Below are 19574 nucleotides of genomic sequence, written 5' to 3' on the forward strand. Positions count from 1 at the left end.
CAGTTTCAAGTGGCAGTGAAATTTTTCACAGAAATACCCCAATAAATGATGATATTGCCAGCAGTGACAGCCCTGGATGATTCCCTATTACCATTCAAACGTACAGTATGTCATGAAGGTCGACAAGACAACCTGACATGAGCAGATACTCTGAAACATACTGATAATAAAAATGTTTTTGTGGTGTATATAGATTGGTACATACACCACGCAGTGGGTATCACCACCGCTATCTAGAAAGTGTTATCTTACTGTGAATATGAATGCACATCAGTGTGTTCGTATCCTGAATGTGAGGCGCTCACACGTTCTCTCATCTGTAAAGCCTTCCAAACACAATACCTAAGAAACACGTGTATACATATGAACAAACACACCCACGCACACAAACGTGCTGGCCAGTTCAACCCTGCCTGAGTCAAGCACCTAATCGTTTCATGAAATCAGACCTTCCTGTAGGAACAAAAACACTTAAACTCAATTGTCCAGGCTTTAGTGAGCTAAAAATTATGATAAGTTCTACTATGAAGTGGACGCAACAATCCTTCTCGTCAGCTGAGGCACAATCAGACTGACCGGTCGGCATCCTGAAAGATATTTTTGCCAAAGGAATAAAACTAATGTTTCCTCCAAGCTTTTAAAGCATTCACATTCTCGTTGAGTGCAGAGGGACTACTGCTCTGCTTCCTCCATTACTTCTATTACATTGTACATTTTATATTGGCAGATCCAGCACTCTTTAGCCAGCTGTGTGAGTACAGTGGAGTTGTGAGCTGGGGATTGTTACAGCACTAAAAGCTCATTTATACCTTTGTATGAGAAAGCCACAGTGATGAGGAGAGCACATTTTCTTTTTTGTTCTCCATAAGCCAGGCCAGTTCACTGAATACAGACTCAGTTTATCTTTCTTTGACTTTTGACACTCCCCACTCACTTACGCTGCTGTTAATATACTTTCACATACTAATTTAGGTCACTGTGCCTCCCCGGAGACAATGACGGGCAGGCTGTATAACCTTGGCAAAGACAAGCCGTTGTGGAGATAAATTCAGGGCATATTACTTCATCAAAGAGATAAGACTGGTGAAACACTGATAGAGTCAATTGCAGAGTCAGAAAACTGACGTCAGATAAGCAGAAGTGGGTTGTGTGTTAAAGGGTTTTTCCTGCACAGAGGAATTTCTGGCATCCTCCAAAAGTTTCAGCCAGCGGCAAAAAAACAACAAAAAATTACAACAAAAAACAGAGAAAAACTTTTTTTTTTTACAAAAACTGGGCAAATTTACAAAAAAAACTATATTTACTCAACTGTAACAGACATTTTTAGATAGATAACAGGAACGTGCATAGGTGTTCATCAAATAAAGTAACACAGACTCATTGCCAGGAGAAACCATGTGTTAGTGACCCAAAGTGGCCTAAAACTGCAATGGGCTTTTAGCCAACAAGTGTGTTTGTAGCATTAGTTGCATAGATGAATGAGACCACCTGGAGCAAGAGGCCAAATCCCAGATTGATTTCTGGTCAGATTAGTTTTCTATGCTGTCATGAACTGTATCCTCTACAGCAGAGATTATCTGTCATCTAGAGCTAATGGACGACTGAATAATTACCTGCAAATGTTATTGAATAGAGGCTATCGCACCATTATTATCCTTTATTAATAAACTCTTTCAACAGCAGACACTCGGGCATGTCACTAAGTGTAATGAATGAGATGAATTACACTCGGGCTGCATTTAATGTACAAAGGATGTCACTGATACTGTGGATGCTGGCTCACTAAATGGCACAATGAGACAAAAGGACTGAAGTATCATTAATTTTAGTGATTAAGCCTGATGTGACGAGTCAAAATGTGTGACAAAGATAAGAAGATGTCTACCACTATCATGTTTTTACAAGAAGTAGCCAGAACCAGGAAGTGGTTAGGTTAGGTTGGTTTCAAGTAAAGACGAAAGCAAACAGCTGACTTTAATCTAAGGTGACCCAATGTCTAAAAAGAGCAAAAGACCAAAAAAATTCATTACAAAAATTCTATGTTGCATGTTATTTGTTTAATCAGGACACAATCCTGAAATGTAAAAAGACCAGCTGTAATTTTAAACAGAGTTTCCAGCTGTAACTATTTCTTGGCAGTGGGCCACACGCAATCACTTCTTGTAGAGAAACGGCAGAAACTCCAGGAAGTCAGGTTCGCTGTGCTTCCCTACCTCTAGTCTTCACATTAAGCCAAGTCACCCATAAAAAAACATAACAAAGCATAACTTCATATGTCATGCTTTGCCTTGAAAATCAACATATAAGACTATACACCAAACATAACAAGTTAGGCAGAGAATTATCAAGAGAATCTTGTGTGGCAAGCAACTTCTACAGTATGCTTCACTTTCTGCCATTTTGCAGGGAACACTGTGTCATGTCACAGTAGGAAAAGCACATTTATAAACAATAAAATGAAGGTTGGCTGAATTCCATTAAGCTGCTTCAGTCTCAGAGCACTAGTGTTGTGGGTGCTGGTTCTCTGTCATGCTGTTTTGGCTTAGCGAGACACTTGAATCAAACTGATACAACATTAATATTATGAGTATCACCTTGTCTAAAAAAAAGATCTGCTCCATGGTATAAATTGATCTGCGTGAGTTCTTGTGTCACCTTCTCCACCAGCCAATTTATTTCAACCATGAAAAGAATGTAATCAGGTCAGTAGCTTGACTCTGACTTAATTCAGCACTCTGTGAAGAAGAGAAAAACCGAGAAGAAGCGTATTTAGACAGTCATCCTGGCTAGCAGACTGCATGACAGACTAGTGCTTCAGCATTGCCGGGTAACACAGTGTATTGAGCAGTGAAAGTGAATAAGAGGTCTCAGGTTTCACTGCAGCAGTGTTGTAGCTGAGAGATATGGGGGTCGCAAGTGCAGGACTGGACTTTCACTGGGGTTTGTACATTAACTGAAGTGTCATCTGTGTGTTCTATTGTCCTAACACAAAGATGTAGTGGGTGAGTACACAAGAGAATATAGTGAAAAAATGTGTCACATATACTAAGCTTAGTGCTGCAATGTATTCTCCATGACGCATCTATCTCTAGATCATCTATATCTATGTTGCTTTTCGACAGGTGCCTTATTGTTCCTGGGTTAAAGGAGGGCATTAATGTAGATGGAGTAATGTTAGCCAGGCAGCTGGTTCATTAAATCAATATTATGAGCTCATAACAAGCCATGAGCAGTCTTTGAAAAACACTTGCATTCTGGCTGTTGAGTCTACAGCGGACACTCAAACCACAGACCTTATTGCCTACGTTCCGCTCTCTGGACAGCTCATGGTCGTGACCTCACGCCACCCACCACTCGCAATCATTAAACAGCATGTCATCAGGAGGGAAATCTATTGCGGCTCTAAAAGTGACGACTCTGAATGTGCGGAGACGCTTAACAAGGTGCAACATTAAAGGAAAGCGCAAATGAGAAAAGCCACTGTAGTGAAAAACAGGTTGTATAAATGCCTGTCACAATCTTAAATCCACAAACAAATCTTTTCACCTCATGTGAAGCTTAAGGTGCAAGGTCATAAGGGAGTGGCTGAGAGGCGCTGACAGCAGCAAACCATTCATTACCGCACAGGCTGCTGAGGGATTAGATAAAAGTGAAAGTGCAGCAAAAGCAACTGGTATGACTCTGATTCACTTAATGACATTTCAAAACTACAATCCCAGAGGTTAGTCACCAAAAACAGATTATTTCAAAAGCCCTCTGCGAAGTGGATGTATTAGAAAACATCAGTCTGACTTTGTGCTGTAAAAACTACTCTAAAACTCTGGTGAATGATTGCTGTGCTATTTTTGTAGTCTATCAGTATAAACAATATTTCAAAATGGCTTAAAGCTGGCTCAAGTTACAAGTGCAGGCCAAATCTAAGATAACCTGGTGGGTTTTATTGTGGTTTTGGCATGTTAGTATGAATGATTTTGGAAAATGTCCTCAATGCTGTAATGAAAATTTCAACATATCCATCAGTACAGATATAGGTGATAATTATAAGGAGGCAGACATGACGTTCTCACTAGATGACACCACACATCTGGCAAAAATTCACCATCTACCTAACATGTCTCAAGATGTTCATAACAACACGTGTGCACACAGTATGAGACCAAAGAGAAGTTTTATTAGATATTCCTGGAATACAGCGTTACGTCTAGTGACTGTTTCAACATAATCACAGCCAAGTGAGTTTGATAACAGCCAGACAACTGTCATCCGTGTGCTGTCATTGTGTGTGGGTGTATGTAACACACCACACAAACATAATTCAGAGCAGGGCCCTCCTACTGATAGAAGAGTGTGAAAAATCCTGTGCGTTGATATGCTGACACTACTCACAGTGACATGTGGCATATCTTTCAAGAAACCCTCAAAGTCTCAACGCAAACATCACAAAATGCCGTTTAATACTCAACAATAACAACACAGATCAGGCTTACAGGCAAACAACCAATTTTAACTCATCTCTAAGAAATGACTAAGGCTGCCAGAGCTGCAGCTGATTCAACCGTGTGTCAAAATATTAATCTAAGGCTTCCATTCAGGTTAATCAACACGTAATATATGGACTTGCATAGAGACCAGCACTATTGACTGGAAGGGATTAAGAGGCTGAAGCCACAACCATTCTATGTGTTTTCAAGGCCTTTGTTTTACCTCCTTCTCTGGGGAGTTGAATTAAAGGGGTCCAAGACTATAAGCCGAGCTCTAGCACAATGAGCTCTGAGGGGCCAAGAGGGGAGATAAACATCAGCTAGTTGAAGGACTTTCCTGAGGACTTCTACTCACTGGGAATTTCTGATAACTGTTAGGCTCTACACAAGGGAATTAGGAAGGGAAATATTGAAACGAAAGGCACAAATTCAAAAGAAAAAAAACAACAAAAAACAAAAAATGGCCCAATGACCAAGAGAGCATTTGACCTTTTGGAAACTTTCATTGTACATTTACAGCAGGACTGCTTTACCCCTGATCTCTGGTTTCCCATCAGCCCTTCCTGTGACGCAGGCCTGCGTTTCATATATAGAAACTGACCAGCTGCTATGAAAAAAAAAAAAAAAAAACTCACGTTCCTCACACTCTCTTAAAAGGCGGTGATGATCAGCTGTGGATCAGCTGAGAGTTAGTGAGGCAGAGAAAAATGGCACAGTTTACAACAGACACCAGGTTTATGGGTAGAATTCTGGATGTTTCATGAGCCAATACCAACCCTTTGTCACTTTATACAGTCAACAGTAATGTGGAACCAACTCTGATATTTTATTGGTAACATTACTTTAACACTTCTCGGAAGAAAACGTGTCTGAAAACATATCAGATATGTCCCTTTAGCCTCAGAGCCTTACATGTGGTCACTATGAAATTGGACAACACCATTTTAACACCATGTCTACTAGTGTTGCACTGTATGTCAGTACTACATATCTTTGCATTAAAAACAATGCTAAATCCCATCGTCCCAGTACCAATACATTAACTGATGAGCTGTGTTTTACCAACACCAGCATTTCCACTGATTAACGTCAGCAACTAACTCTTCAACTTGGCTATATCTCTCCAGCTAGCATATAATGTGACAAACATTTTTATATTCAACTCAGCCTTCATATTGCTAACATTAACTTAACCATAGCTCCTCGGCGGCTGAAAGTCAGGGTATCACAAGATAAAGATCAACATCTGTTACAATGATCGACTGAACTGGAGGAAGTATGAAATGGCAGATTAAAATGTTCACCAAAGTACTGCTGCGCTTCACTCTGCAAGGGGTTAACCTTTTATAAGCCACAGTATGACATGTGAAGGTGAAGACACATGAGCATGTAAAGAGTTAATCGTATTGGAGAGTTCCTCTAGTTGACATCACAGTACAATAATTCTCTCCTGTTGCTCTATGGTTTCATTTCACACCCTGAACTGCTTTGCATTTACACGCTCAAAAATATGTTCTGTTGTTGTGTGGCATCGCTTCAGTACTGGTGTTGACATATTTTGGTATCATGACAACACTGATGCCCACACTGACATTCTTGACAGTTTTTAACCATTCAAACTGCAATCATTGAGAGGCTAACAAGCTAACTAGCTACCTAATCTTCAAAATGACATGAGTGAATACAGTCTACTGTGGACCTGCGTGCTAATTTGCTCATCGAGCTAAGATATGTGCTTTGCATTATAGCCTGAAAGCTAATGTTCGCTGTCAATTTAGAGCAGTGAGTGTTTGACAGCTGTTGACCAAAATGCTGTTGAAAAACATGTTACAAAGTAATAAAAGATGCAAAACTACCATTATACCTTGGTGTAAATGTATACCTAATGCTGCACACACATATGCACAGACAGTTGACCTTCAAGATGACCAACAAACATAAAATGTGAATGAAAGCTATTCCTTAATGATGTCTCCACAGCTTTGACATCTGATATATGCAGGTCAGATGCCAAAATCATTCCATCGACAGACCATTAAGTGTTTATGCTGATTCTTGTGGCATACATGCATGAAGTGAAGCTAACATATGCCTGCAAGGTATGAAATCAGTCTAGAAGCTCATTCATTCAGGTGGTCAGCAGTACTGTTAGATACGCATCAACTGTAGGGAACTTGATAAAAACATCTAAAACCACTGGTCCGATGCTTCAGCAATTAGCACACTTATTACAACTTTCTCAGGGCGTCAGACAGCAGGATGATTGGCCTAAGAGGGTCAGTTCCAAACAGGCTGCAGTATTTCACACACAACCCCTGGGTGCACCAGTGACCCACATGCAACGGTCAACCAGACACTTGGTTGGTCGTGGATGTGTTTGCCACTGGCTGCTGTCTACTAGCCAGGAACATTAGCCTCAGCGAGACAGACATACACACAATTAGGACTGACTCCTCAGGACTTTGAGAGGGTGGCCTCCGCTGCAATAATGGCAGAGCTTTTGTGTCAAAGAGATGCTTGTTTTCTCCTCCTCAGGCATGAAAGCGAATTTGTCTTGCCAGCTAGATCTATTTATATTCACAAGAGCATTCTTGAGCATTAGCACAGTCACGTGGCCTCCTGGGCAGTGGATGTAGACTAGCGATACATTGAAGGGGGCTCTGCATCAACCCCCAAACTGAAACCACCAACCCCAAAAAAACCAAAAACAAAACGTGAACTTGATTTTTCTGTTGCAACTAATGACCTCATGTTTTAGCTAGAGAGGTACAGATCAGAGTGTGCATCAATCAGCGCTGTCTGGTGTGTCAGAATCTGAGCCCGTTACTAAATGACTGCAGGGCCCAAAAGCACAGAGTGGGAAAACTGCGCAACGTCTCCGGTTGTCACCTTCAGTCTAGTTGACATGGCAGGTTTGTCAAGTGGTGAATGACGGTGGGTGTCGTGCAGACTGTGAGAAACCTCTGATACCGTAAATTAGTGCTATAAACAAAGAACCACAGTTTCATCACCACCGCGATAAACAAGCACCCAGCTAGCCTCCAGCTACTCACAGATTACTTGGTGTCAATTTGATGCCGGCTGCAAGGTTTGCTAGCATGATGGGGGAGTGGGCAGAGAAAAGCAAAGAAAATGACAAAAGATGATTTTGTTGAGTTTAGAAGAAAATACTTTAAAGAGAGCAGGGGAAATGTCTTATTTAAACCAATGGGTTGCTAAATTGGTTGGGCATTCATGCACAGCTAGTTCAATAAAAGCATGTTCAAAGTAATGTATCTGCTATCTTTACTCAGTGGGCAGAGGCTGTTCGATGTTTAGGGTCTACGTCAGCAGTACACCCATTACAGCATAACAACATGGGAACAGCAGAATGAATACATTTGAGATTTGTTTATATTGCACAAGTCATATTGTTGTTACAATACTGAGCAGTGTTATCGCACATTTTCCTTATATTGTTGCACTCCTGCCATATATCCCCATTCATTCTTTCCTTATGATGAGTCACAGTTTGTGTCACACCTTTACACTCAGAGGCTAAAACAGGTTCTCTCACTTTGTGGTGGACGGATGTGCCCTGGAGAAGAAGACACACCTAATTGCAGTGACTCACGGATTTACAACAACACAGGGCACAGGCTTGTCTCGTCTGTAAACACGTCCTATTTCTAAAACACTTAATTTAACGTGAGATTCATAAATAGGCCACCTATCACGTCAATGGGTGGATGCTAAGTGTATTGTGAACCTTTGCTCGTGCACTGCAGACGACATCCTGTCCTGCTGAAGGACACTTCAGAGGAGTGGACGCTTGCTAACTAAGCTCCGACAGGACACTCTGCACAACTGCAGTGCAACTATTCCACTATTTCATGGCTTCTATATGTCCTCTCAGACTATCACAGCACTGAATGCAGACACCAGGGCTGGGCAGTAATTCAACGTGACCACACATCAGCTGTTTGTGGACTGATACTGCAATAGTTTACTTGTTTTTCAAGCCTTTTATAGTCTTGCAATAGCATACATGTCTCGCACGTTTACAATGTGTGAACCAGCATGGCCCCTCAGGTACACTGGCACGAGTCTTTTAGTTCAGGACTTCGGTGACGCCGCTTTTAGCTTTAATGCTTCAAGGAGCTGGAACAATCTGTCTGACGATCTGAGAACAGCTTAAAGTGTTGAAATCTTAAACGTAAGCTTAAAATCTTCCTTTTAAAACTAGCTTGGCTTTTGATTATATATGGCATCAGTGTTGTTGAATGTTATTCTTCTTTATTTCATTTCCATGTTTTGTCTTTTTATGTCTCTGCCGCGCATCTCTTGATTGCTTTGAGGACATTTTTCAAATCTGGCACTTACTTCCACTCGGATTCTGCAGAAGATTTTGGTGGTCAAAGCTCATCGTGCCCTCACAAAGTACATTTTTGGCCATAACTCAAAAGTGCATACACAAATTACGAAAAAAATTCATATGGGGGGGGGGGGGGGGGGGGGGGGGGGGGGGGCTGGAGTCTATCCCAGCTGACTTGGGGTGAAGGCAGGGGACACCCTGGACAGGTCATCAGTCTGTCCCAGGACTACATATACAGACAAACAATCTCCTTACGATCAATTTAGAATAATCAGTTAACCTCAGCATATTTTTGGACTGTGGGAGGAAGCTGGAGAACCTGGAGAAAACCCACACATGTACAGGGAGATCATGCAAACTCCTGGGAAAAGATCCCGGGAATGCCGGGACGCGAATCGGGGATCTTCTACACCCAAGGCGAAAGTGCTAACCACTACACCACTGTGCAGCCCTATGTCTAATAGAACAAAATAAAAAATGATGCAATAGCACCTTATAAACAAAAGATCACAGGTCAGCTTCACCAGGACATTATAACATTCTGAAGAAACCGTTTCATTGCTGTTATTAACACCATAACTCAAGAATAAAAGAGGGGATTGTGCCCATATTTCACATGTTGTCAGACACTGACTTGGGGAGTGAACCACCTATTAAATTCCTTCAAAGTCTTCACTACATATATCACAAGAGTCTGGACGGACATGGGTGTAAACTGTTTCTGCAAAGTGTTAATTCTTGTCAATTCTAACTAGTTTTCTCAAACTTGCTTAATTCCCAATACAACCTACACCTGTTCCATCTTATTATCAGCTGATCAGTCATCTATGAAGCATTATAAGCTGCACCAACCTTCATGAAGTAAATAACCTCTAACTGAAAGATTGATTGATATTGCCAAGCCCTACTTGACATCAAATGTGAGCACGCTCAACAAGTTAAGCATCTCCTCCTGTAAAAAGTGAGTCTCACACACCAGAGATGTGCAGAGGTCTTCAGAGATGATGAGTAGGATGTCAATATAGCTCCTGGCACAAACTCAAAGAAGTCAGGTTATCTTTTTTTTTTTTTTGGCACGCCTCAACTTGTACCTGGGGAGTGTAAAGAAGTCACGCTCACTAACCACACACACCAACACACCCACCCACACCACTCTGCGAGGGTGTCCTGGTATTTAATGAGAGCATGTGAATAATTCAGCCTACCGCAGGCCTGGAGGAGGAAGAGGGACTACAGCCATTATTAACTATTCACAGAAACAGTATTAAGTCAGACGCACACACACACGCTTGCATACTATACACACACAATCACATTACGAAAGACTTTTGCCAAAAGGGCCCACCCATCTGCTGGCCCTCAGGCCCTGGCCCTGAACAGTCTAGTCATGATACTGACATTTCTAACTCAAATATAACACCTTAAAAAATATAAAACACCATTTTCTAACACCAGAAGGAAAAATGCTATAACACTGAGTGCATTCATTTGTAGATTTTTAACTATAACATGACATCTAAGTACATTTTTACATTAATTAATACTTCTTGAGGTATTGCACTTGTTCTAAGGCCTATGAGACTGTAAAAGAATTGCAAGAAAGTGCAAAGTAACAATAAAACAGCGTAGTTATATGTGTTTTCAAGTAAGAAAATGATTATCTTTCACAGGATTTTAAGCTCCCACTGACCTCATGTAATTTTTAAGTCCAAATGACACTTAAGTGCAAGTTATAAAATGCCAAATAAATCAAATGGAAGTAATTAGTATTCTCACAGGGTATATGCACACTTGCTCTACAGAGACTCGTTATTGTTGGTGTATCGATACTGAAGGAAATGAGACTGAAACCATTTCAAATATTTTTCCCAACACCAACTCTGACGCTACGAAGAAGCTGATTTCTACTTTTTGGATTCTGACCTATTGATTGCTTTACATAAACGTGCAAACAATAGCATAAACTTCTGCAATCTCTACCAAAATATCGAGACACAAAACAGAGGATGATGGGAAAACTTTACAGGCACAGCTCACAGCTCATTCAAATGTGGTGACAAATAAAGTAGAACTGTTCCAAGTTGTCTTGCAAGCAGGGCTGGGCAATAAATCTTTTTTATTGTCTACCATCCCTCTTTATAATCACATTGTCACAAAATGCTCACGGTTCACAGTTGCCAAATGAAAAATGGGTTAAATTTGACCAAAATCTGCCACAGACAATCTGTCAGTGAAATCTAGGAACATACATCTTTTGAAAATTATAGGATTGCGATCTATAAAAACACTGGGAAATCATCCTGACTCAATGGGATAAGCATGAGTTTAACTTTTTAACATTCCTCATATACTTCTTTAAATAGAATCATGAGACGGACTCCAGTAAGTCTGTAATTGCAACATTCCCAGTTTGCTTCAAATGAGAACATTTGGTGCATATCATTACCTCCTATCTCCCCTTTGTCGTGGCAGTTAACGGTACAATAAATGCAAAAAATACCATGTTAACAGGCTTGTGACGCACTGTAAATATTATTAGTGTATTGAAGAGATAACACTGTGATAATTACCACAAGAACAATTTAGCATAGTTCCCACTGCCATTTGCAAGAAAAGTGAACAAGACATGTAGTGACACGCCTGTAGGAGTCAACAATTGTGAAAACATACGAATTTGTGTAAGGATTTCATCTTCACAATCAGTGTAGGAGGCCTTTATTCCTCTTTTTGTGCCAGTCTTGACCTCCACCTTAAAAACAACAGCTCTACACCACACGCACTTAATGAGTTTGAGGAAGTGTGCATCACGTGTCTGTAATCTGTCTCAAACTAAGCACTTTGTCTGACAAAAACAACCGTTTGCTGTATTTCCCATTCATAAATGATACAGAGACAAGAGATAAAGACTGGGTCCACACTGGCGCTGTCATCTTCTGCTGAGTTTCCCTGAATATACAAATGAACGCAGCCTACTTCTGCTGCATCTGAATGACTGGCCTAGAAACGAAGCAACTGGCTGTCCTCTGGACTCTCAGTCTCCACTAACGGATCAGAGACGCACTGACTCCACACACATAGGAACAAGCACGTGCACTCCAGGCAGAAAAAAAAAGTGCTCTCTCCTGACTTTGAAAACTCTGAACACTAGGAGGAAATGCCAATCATTTCAAGTTGTACTATAAGGTCAAAGCAGACCCTTGGCCTGGACCACCAGCTGCAAATTCAGATAAAAAAACTTGCAGAATTTTGCTTGTGTCAGCAACACTGGACTCCTTTGACAGATGGTGGGTGACATCAGCTGGGTGGGCTGGTTACAGGGAAGATCTAGATACAACCTTATACCCCTGGAAGGCTGAGAGATGGCAGGGTGAGCCACTCCCAGAGGATCTAAACTCTGCACGTCATCTTCTCAAGTATGACCAGTCAGCGGCCCCTCCCTTCTCTTCATATGGAGGCAGCTCATACCAACAAGCACACAAAGACTGGGTTCAGCTGAATGGCCTTAATGGCAGCAGAGCTCCTGGCCACGGCAGCTCAGACCAGCTGAATGGTCCTCATTGTGTCCCCATGGTCACAGGGGGTGAGCAGAACTGAGTTGTTTTTTAAGAGGCCATTTGGCAGCCCTGTGTTCTTATCCGAGCAACGCAGGAACAGGCATTTCCACTTGGTTTAGATGAAGGCTTGTTATGGAGTTAAGAAAGATGGCCTGCGATGCAGTGATATTAGGCATGCATCCAGTCATAAAGGGGTTTATGCATACAAGCAACGAAAACACTTCAAACATTAAGATATTAAGCTAACAAGGCTGACTGGGACTATATTTATTCCCTCTTTTTCCAACTACATGCATAGCTTGAGAGATTGAGTCTGAAAAGCACTGCGTTTACAAGCTACGTAGTCAAACATGTGGGTCAATACATAATTGAGGGACTTTTGAAGTCCATGGGATATATCTTGAATACATTTTTAATAAGAATAATGTTTTTATGATCATTATGATCATGTCTGTACAAATTCCAGAATTATTTATTATGGAAACAATCACTTATTAATAAAAAAATTACTGGATATCACTAAAATGTCAACTAAATAACTGTCTGAATTTAATAACAACAACCTTCTAATTAGCTAAACAATAATAAAATGAGTTTATTCAAAAATAGTTTTGATTGTGTTCTTTTTATTAACTTGAGATAATCATGACAGATATTTCTTCTTTGGCAATATATCAAATTTTATATGGAAAATAACAAATTGTATCTGTGTGAGAGAAATCACTTTCCACTAAGTTACCCATTACAAACACACATCTGAAGGAAGTGTGTTAATTCCAGATCACGTGACCTGCTCCACATGATGTCATTTCCTCCTGAAGAAAAGACTGGCCAGACTCCAAGGCTTTCTGAGTTATTTAATATAAAGTAGTGTGTGAGTCAAGTGTGGATTTATGGCATGTCAACAGGTTTACTACAGTATCTTTAGAAATAACTTTCAATTTCAATTTTACTCAATTATATATATAATATTTAGAAGAATCTTTCTGTAAAAATGGCATGTGGTGTTTCGTTATAGGCGGTCATGTTGATTTTAGGCTTGAAAACAGCAAAAATGTCAACTATGATACCTGTCAGCTATGTTACAAAAAGTCCCACAATTACACATTGACCCATGTGTTGAGGACACACAGTAAGAAACACCATAAATAATTTGAATTTGGTAGTAAAAATGCTACTGTTCAGCAACCAACTCTGAAATCTCACTTTCACAGGCACCTAAATGCAACAATGAGGAAGACTATTCAAAACACGACACTGTGGTACAATGTGTATCTGACCAAAATAAATGCAACGTGTTGTGCACCAGAATAGATCACCGCAAGAAAGTTTCATGAGTTTAGCAAGACAATTTCAAGCACATTATGATACATTATGAAGTACTAGTAACTGGTGGGAATGGAAAAGTTTATTAAGATTATTACCTTCTATCATGTCTTTATGGTTTTTAAATACCAGAAAACCTATTATGAGCGAAATAAGCCAATGACAGTCCCAAAAATCATGGATTCAGACGTGATGAGGTTCATACCAAGATTCAAGATTCAAGACCTTTATTTGTCACAAACACAATTATACACAGTGTAAAGGTCTTGAATCATGACATGAAATCTCATCACGTCTCAATCCGGGATTTAACAAACATATGGAATTAATTCCATCAATTTGCAGGGTGGAACTTTTGGTTTCTGGTTTGAATATGTTGTTTTGTAGCACAAAGTAGTGCTAATGTGTGTAATGTAGTTACATCTAAGCAATTCTAGGACAGAAATTGATCATTTCTATTGAAAAAAATATGCATTGAAATGACCTTGAATTTAAATATATAACTTTGACACACAGAGATGAGTTAGGGGTTTAATCATTGACCAGAGCAGGACTATGGGGGGCATAATGGACAAAACACTACACCATGGTATTTGTAAATCGTGGTAATGGTACTTAAATCATAAAAAAAAATCTATATAAGTATAGATTGTGGTGTAATACATTTCAAATTTATATGTCAATAATGAATAACGTAATCAGAAAGAGACTTTTTTTTTTGTCTAATCCAGCAAATTAAAAGTCTAACAATCCCACTGAAGCAACAATCATATAAAAGTGATATAATTGCCATAAAACAGTGCTGGTCACTCATTTGTAACATCACTTAAAATACATCCTAAAATGCAAAAAGGATAGTCACCACAGTATTAACAGGACGGCCCGATCACTGTAGGTATTATTATCCTCAGAGGTTATATATGTTCATATCAATCTCTCCATAAATTACCAAAAATATAACACGATAAAACTGTAATGTAGGTATATATCATTTGTAAGTGATTGGATAAAACCACTCAAACTAGTATAACTGGTTGAATTCTTCAGCAAGTCAGTTTAACACACTATACAGTAGTTTATTGACACCAAATTAATCAGCAATCATTGATTAACCATTAACCTTAGACGGAAAACACCTTAGACTTCAGACACCTCTTAAAACACCTGCAGCTACAATAATATCAGTGGGGTCAATATTTTATTGCAGGACTTTTTGTAACATAGTTGACAGGTATCATAGTTGACATTTTTGCTGTTTTCAGGCCTAAAATCAACATGGCCGCCTATAACCAAACACCACATGGCATTTTCACAGAAACATTCTTCTAAATATTAGATATATAATTGAGTAAAATTGAAATTGAAAGTTATTTCTAAAGATATTGTAGTAAACCTGTTGACATGCCATAAATCCACACTTGACTCACACACTACTTTATATTAAATAACTCAGAAAGCCTTGGAGTCTTGCCAGTCTTTTCTTCAGGAGGAAATGACATCATGTGGAGCAGGTCATGTGATCTGGAATTAACTCACTTCTTTGAGAGCTGTTTTTGTAATGGGGAACTTAGTGGAAAGTGATTTCTCAGACACAGATACAATTTGTTATTTTCCATATTAAAGTTGATATATTGCCATAAAAGAAATATCTGTCATGATCATCTCAAGTTAATAAAAAGAACACAAAACTATTTTTGAATAAACTCACTTTATTATTGTTTAGCTAATTAGAAGGTTGTTGTTATTAAATTCAGACAGTTATTTAGTTGACATTTTAGTGATATCCAGTCATTTTTTTTGTTAATAAGTGATTGTTTCCATAATAAATAATTCTGGAACTTGTAAAGACATGATCATAATGAACATAAAAAACCTTAGTTTTATTACTTTTTATAAAAATATATGCAAGATATATCCCATGGACTTCAAAAGTCCCTCAATTATATATTGATCCAGTGTATTTTCAGTACTGGCTAATATGAACCACAACAGGTATCATTACCGTTCTCATAGCTAAAAGGAACACTCTTTTAATTGTACTTTTACTGCACATAATTTAACAGTCAAAGATCTTTGGTTAGTTTTTAAAGTGTGATTAAAGGAATGATTGAAAATGTCACTACAAAATCCACAATAGTGCTGGTATCAGCAATTAATGGGGGAAATATCAGCTGCTGGTTATCAAAATAACATCTCACACCTTTAAAATAATGTTGCTAACACCACGGATCAGTATACAGTGAGTGGGCACTGCTCAGGATGACTGGATTCAGCTGCACGTATGTAGTCTAGGTGCTATAAAGCAGTGAAGAGGGGAACTGTCAGGGATGTGTGACAGTGTGTCATTGGTGGTGTAAAGGGGCTAACAGCTGCTCTGGGGGAGGGGCTCAATTGGACTATGCCTTGCATGAATTAATTGTTCCACATATGAGTAAACTACATGCCAACAGCCCGTCCATGAGAGCACACAGACATACACCTGCCAAAGAGCTCACACAGTTAGTTGACCACAAGATTGAGGGTGGATGAGGAGCATAGGCAGGGGAACCTATAATTCCAGTAATAGCAGGTTTACACAGGTGTAGAAGGTTGTGCACACATTTTGTCGACCGCTCCCGCGAATGTCAGCGAGGTCATACCCCGCTTTGTGTTAATTACTGACACTCATTCATATCAGACAGTATCTTCATATGACACCAGAGCAGATGATGACTACAGGCCTGCTCATTACATTTCAACAACAGTCACACTGACTCACAGATTTACAGCAATACAACGTGTTTCCTGCTGAAACCTGAACAGACACCATGTCATGGGTTTCTATGATGCCCATCTGTGTTAAATCAGCCCCATGTGTAGGAGTATAACAAAGATGACAGGAGAAAGGGTCAAGCCCTGTTAGCCAGACCTTGCCTGAGGCGATGCCAGCCTGTCAGACAGCCACATTCACCGACATTCAAACACAAAGCAAACGAGAATCACACACACACATGACTTTAAATCAACGTCTGAGCTCAACACGAGGAAATGGATGGGAGCCTTTCTCTTCCTCCTGTACAATGCTGCTTGTCATGCACTGCTAGCTAGCTCGCACACACACACACACACACACACACACACACACACACACACACACACACACACACACACACACACACACACACACACACACATCCTGTATTAGCACAGAAGAAGCTAGGTGGCACAGCCTGGCGTGTGCTCTCATTCAATGTACCCTCAGAGAAAAGTAGCCGAGGAGGATGGAAACTGGTGGGGGGTTTTTTCATCGAAGCCGGCGAGCCCAGACAGCTGAAAGACACACAGAGCTCGCTAGAAAATCTGCTATAGCATCCCCCCATCAGCCCCGTCAGCCCCCTCCCCTCCTTTACCTTCAGACAGCTCCAGATCCAACTCCGCCAACTGGTCTCTAACCTCTTTTGGCAGGGCGGACAAATCCACGCCGCGGTCTGCCATGACTTCGCCGACGAACGCGAGAGTCTAGTCGAGTCGAAAGGACGGCGGGCGGTCGCGGGGAAGCGTAAAAAACATAAAAATAAAACCTCTCCCTTCAAGACACAAAACAGGCATCAGAGTGGGAGAGACGGTCCATCCGCACGGCTGGTCCTTCCGCCATAATGGGAGAAACTCACCAACGGCAACGCGCGGTCACGTGACTGCGCGCACCTCGCCTGCGTGTTGATTCACCGCATCCTGGAGGCCGGAGAGAGAGACCGACACTGGTGCTCCCTCTGCCGCCTCACCGGCAGAAACACACCCCACACCGCCACTGGATCCCAGAAGACTGAAAAAAAAGAACTTCACGTTAACCCTCCTGTTGTCCTCATTTACGCGCACCAAAAATAAATAATAAATAAAATTGAATTGAAAATTGAAAAAATATTGTTTCCTTGTCTGAAAAAAATCCAAAAATTCAGCAAAAACAATCACCCAAATTTATAAAAATTTGCAAAGTTTTCAGGAAGAAATTTCCAAAAGTTCCTTCAAAGTTTCCCTTAAAAGTTTTTTTTTTTTTAAATCCCCAAATTTGGCAAGAAATTTTTTTCAAAGTTAAATTTTAAAAAGTAAATATTTTCCAAAAAAAGAATAAAAATCTTTCAAAAAAAATCATTAAAATTTCTAAAGGGATTCCATATATATCAGTAAAAGTTCTCATTAACCCTCCTGTTGTCCTCATTTACGCGCACCAAAAATAAATAATAAATAAAATAGAATTGAAAATTCAATTCAGTTCAACCAAATCCAACCAAAATCCAGTGAATGTCGCTGGATTTTGGTTGATTTTTTTGTGAATGTTCTTAAAGACACTTTTTTTTAACACTTCTTTTTTTCCACCAAAAAATGTTCAAAAATTTCCCAAAAATGTTGAAAATGTAGAAGTTTTCACTGTGAGAATATATTTTTTTCCACATTTTCAAACTTTAAAACGGGTCAATTTGACCCACAGGCAGGATGACACAAGGGTTAATTATCCGGATAACAGTCTGCACAGTTAAACTCTGTGGCCATACGCAACTGGAACAGAACGATATGATATTTTACTTTAAAAAGACAAAAAAAACTACAAAAACAAGACAAAATAATACAAACATGACCCAAAACAAAACCAAGAAAACTGGACAAAAAAGTTACAGAGCAATAAAACAACGGACAAACGACAAAAACGAGACAAAAAATTATGCAATTGGCTCAAACAAGACAAAAAATGAGAAAAACGAGAAACAAAACAACAAAAAATAGACAAACAACGCTCAATCAATCTATGAGTGAAGAGTTTCTCCATTCAGGTGCAGCTTTTATTTAACATTTTAATGGTTTTAATAAACCACAAAATACACATACAATTTTTTTTTTTTACCTTTTAGGACCTTAAATCTGGGGCCCCAGCCTGATGTAATTGAGTATCCCATGTTCTCTGTGTTAATACTAATTAAGATAAGACGAGATAAAAAAAGATCTATTTTATTAATCCTGGACGAAATTATTTTGACAGAGTACAATACAATAAACAAGGAACAAAGGTTAGTGGAATATGCACAATTACACAGAGGTTAGTAGTAAAATAGAAATAACAAAGAATACAAAATGCAAAGTGTCTAAAAGCGTTTGTGTGAAGTGTCTTCAGTGTGTAAAATGTCTAGAAAAAATAAGAATCAAAAAGAAGAAACAAAATTAGATAACACGAGTACAAGATGTAAACTGTATACTAATAACAGATCAACAGAAAATGAACTGAAAGTACGAGTAAATAGATGCATTGCACTAGAAATACTGCACTTGAACAATGATAATACAGAAAGAGGAAATTAATTGTACATCTAAATAAATCTGAGCTTACACAAGTTAATGCAATTAAATAAATTGATGATTAAAACCGTACTATGATCTTATTCTTGCAATTAGCTTGTTTCTGGGGCTGTGGTCAAATATTCCTGGGGTGACACCAACAGCCAAAACCAAATTCCTTGTATGTTGTATACATTTGGCCATTAAAGCTGATTCTGATGAAGATTCTGATAATGAAACTGGCTTAGAATTGCTCCATTTATTTAGTCTGTTAACAACATTACTCAAAAAAGGATTAACAGATTTGGATGAACTTTTCAGGGAAGGTCAGAAATGACACAAGGACCAAGTAATTAGATTTTGGCAGAGATGTGGCTTATAGTCTGGATCCATGATATTTCAACCATCAGAAATGATACAACAACTGAGCAACGTCAGCGGCTCTAGTACTGTCTGAGTGCTTTTCTAGTTTTAAAATGTAATGCTTTCCAAAGTGTGATAAACACTGATTCTTGCAGCCGCTTTCAGTTTATCTACATAGAGTGTGTGTCAGAA

At 39.4% G+C, this 19574-nt stretch overlaps 1 protein-coding gene across 3 annotated transcripts in view; it reads right to left on the minus strand.

The window, feature by feature from the left end:
• dip2ba (disco-interacting protein 2 homolog Ba) overlaps nucleotides 1-17371 on the minus strand; it is a 58028-nt gene extending 40657 nt beyond the window's left edge. Inside the window, exon 1 of one of the 3 annotated variants that reach the window (XM_023267826.3) lies at nucleotides 17105-17370. In XM_023267826.3, coding sequence (XP_023123594.1) covers nucleotides 17105-17189 — 85 coding nt within the window. In that variant the 5' untranslated portion in view covers nucleotides 17190-17370. Of the gene's footprint in view, nucleotides 1-16950; nucleotides 17018-17104 lie in introns of those variants that run through there. The other 2 variants (XM_055012909.1, XM_055012910.1) reach the window with 2 other exon arrangements.
• Between the last annotated feature and the right edge of the window lie 2203 nt (nucleotides 17372-19574).

The sequence above is a fragment of the Amphiprion ocellaris genome, chromosome 8 (genome assembly GCF_022539595.1).
Source record: "Amphiprion ocellaris isolate individual 3 ecotype Okinawa chromosome 8, ASM2253959v1, whole genome shotgun sequence".
Taxonomy (NCBI): Eukaryota; Metazoa; Chordata; class Actinopteri; family Pomacentridae; genus Amphiprion; species Amphiprion ocellaris.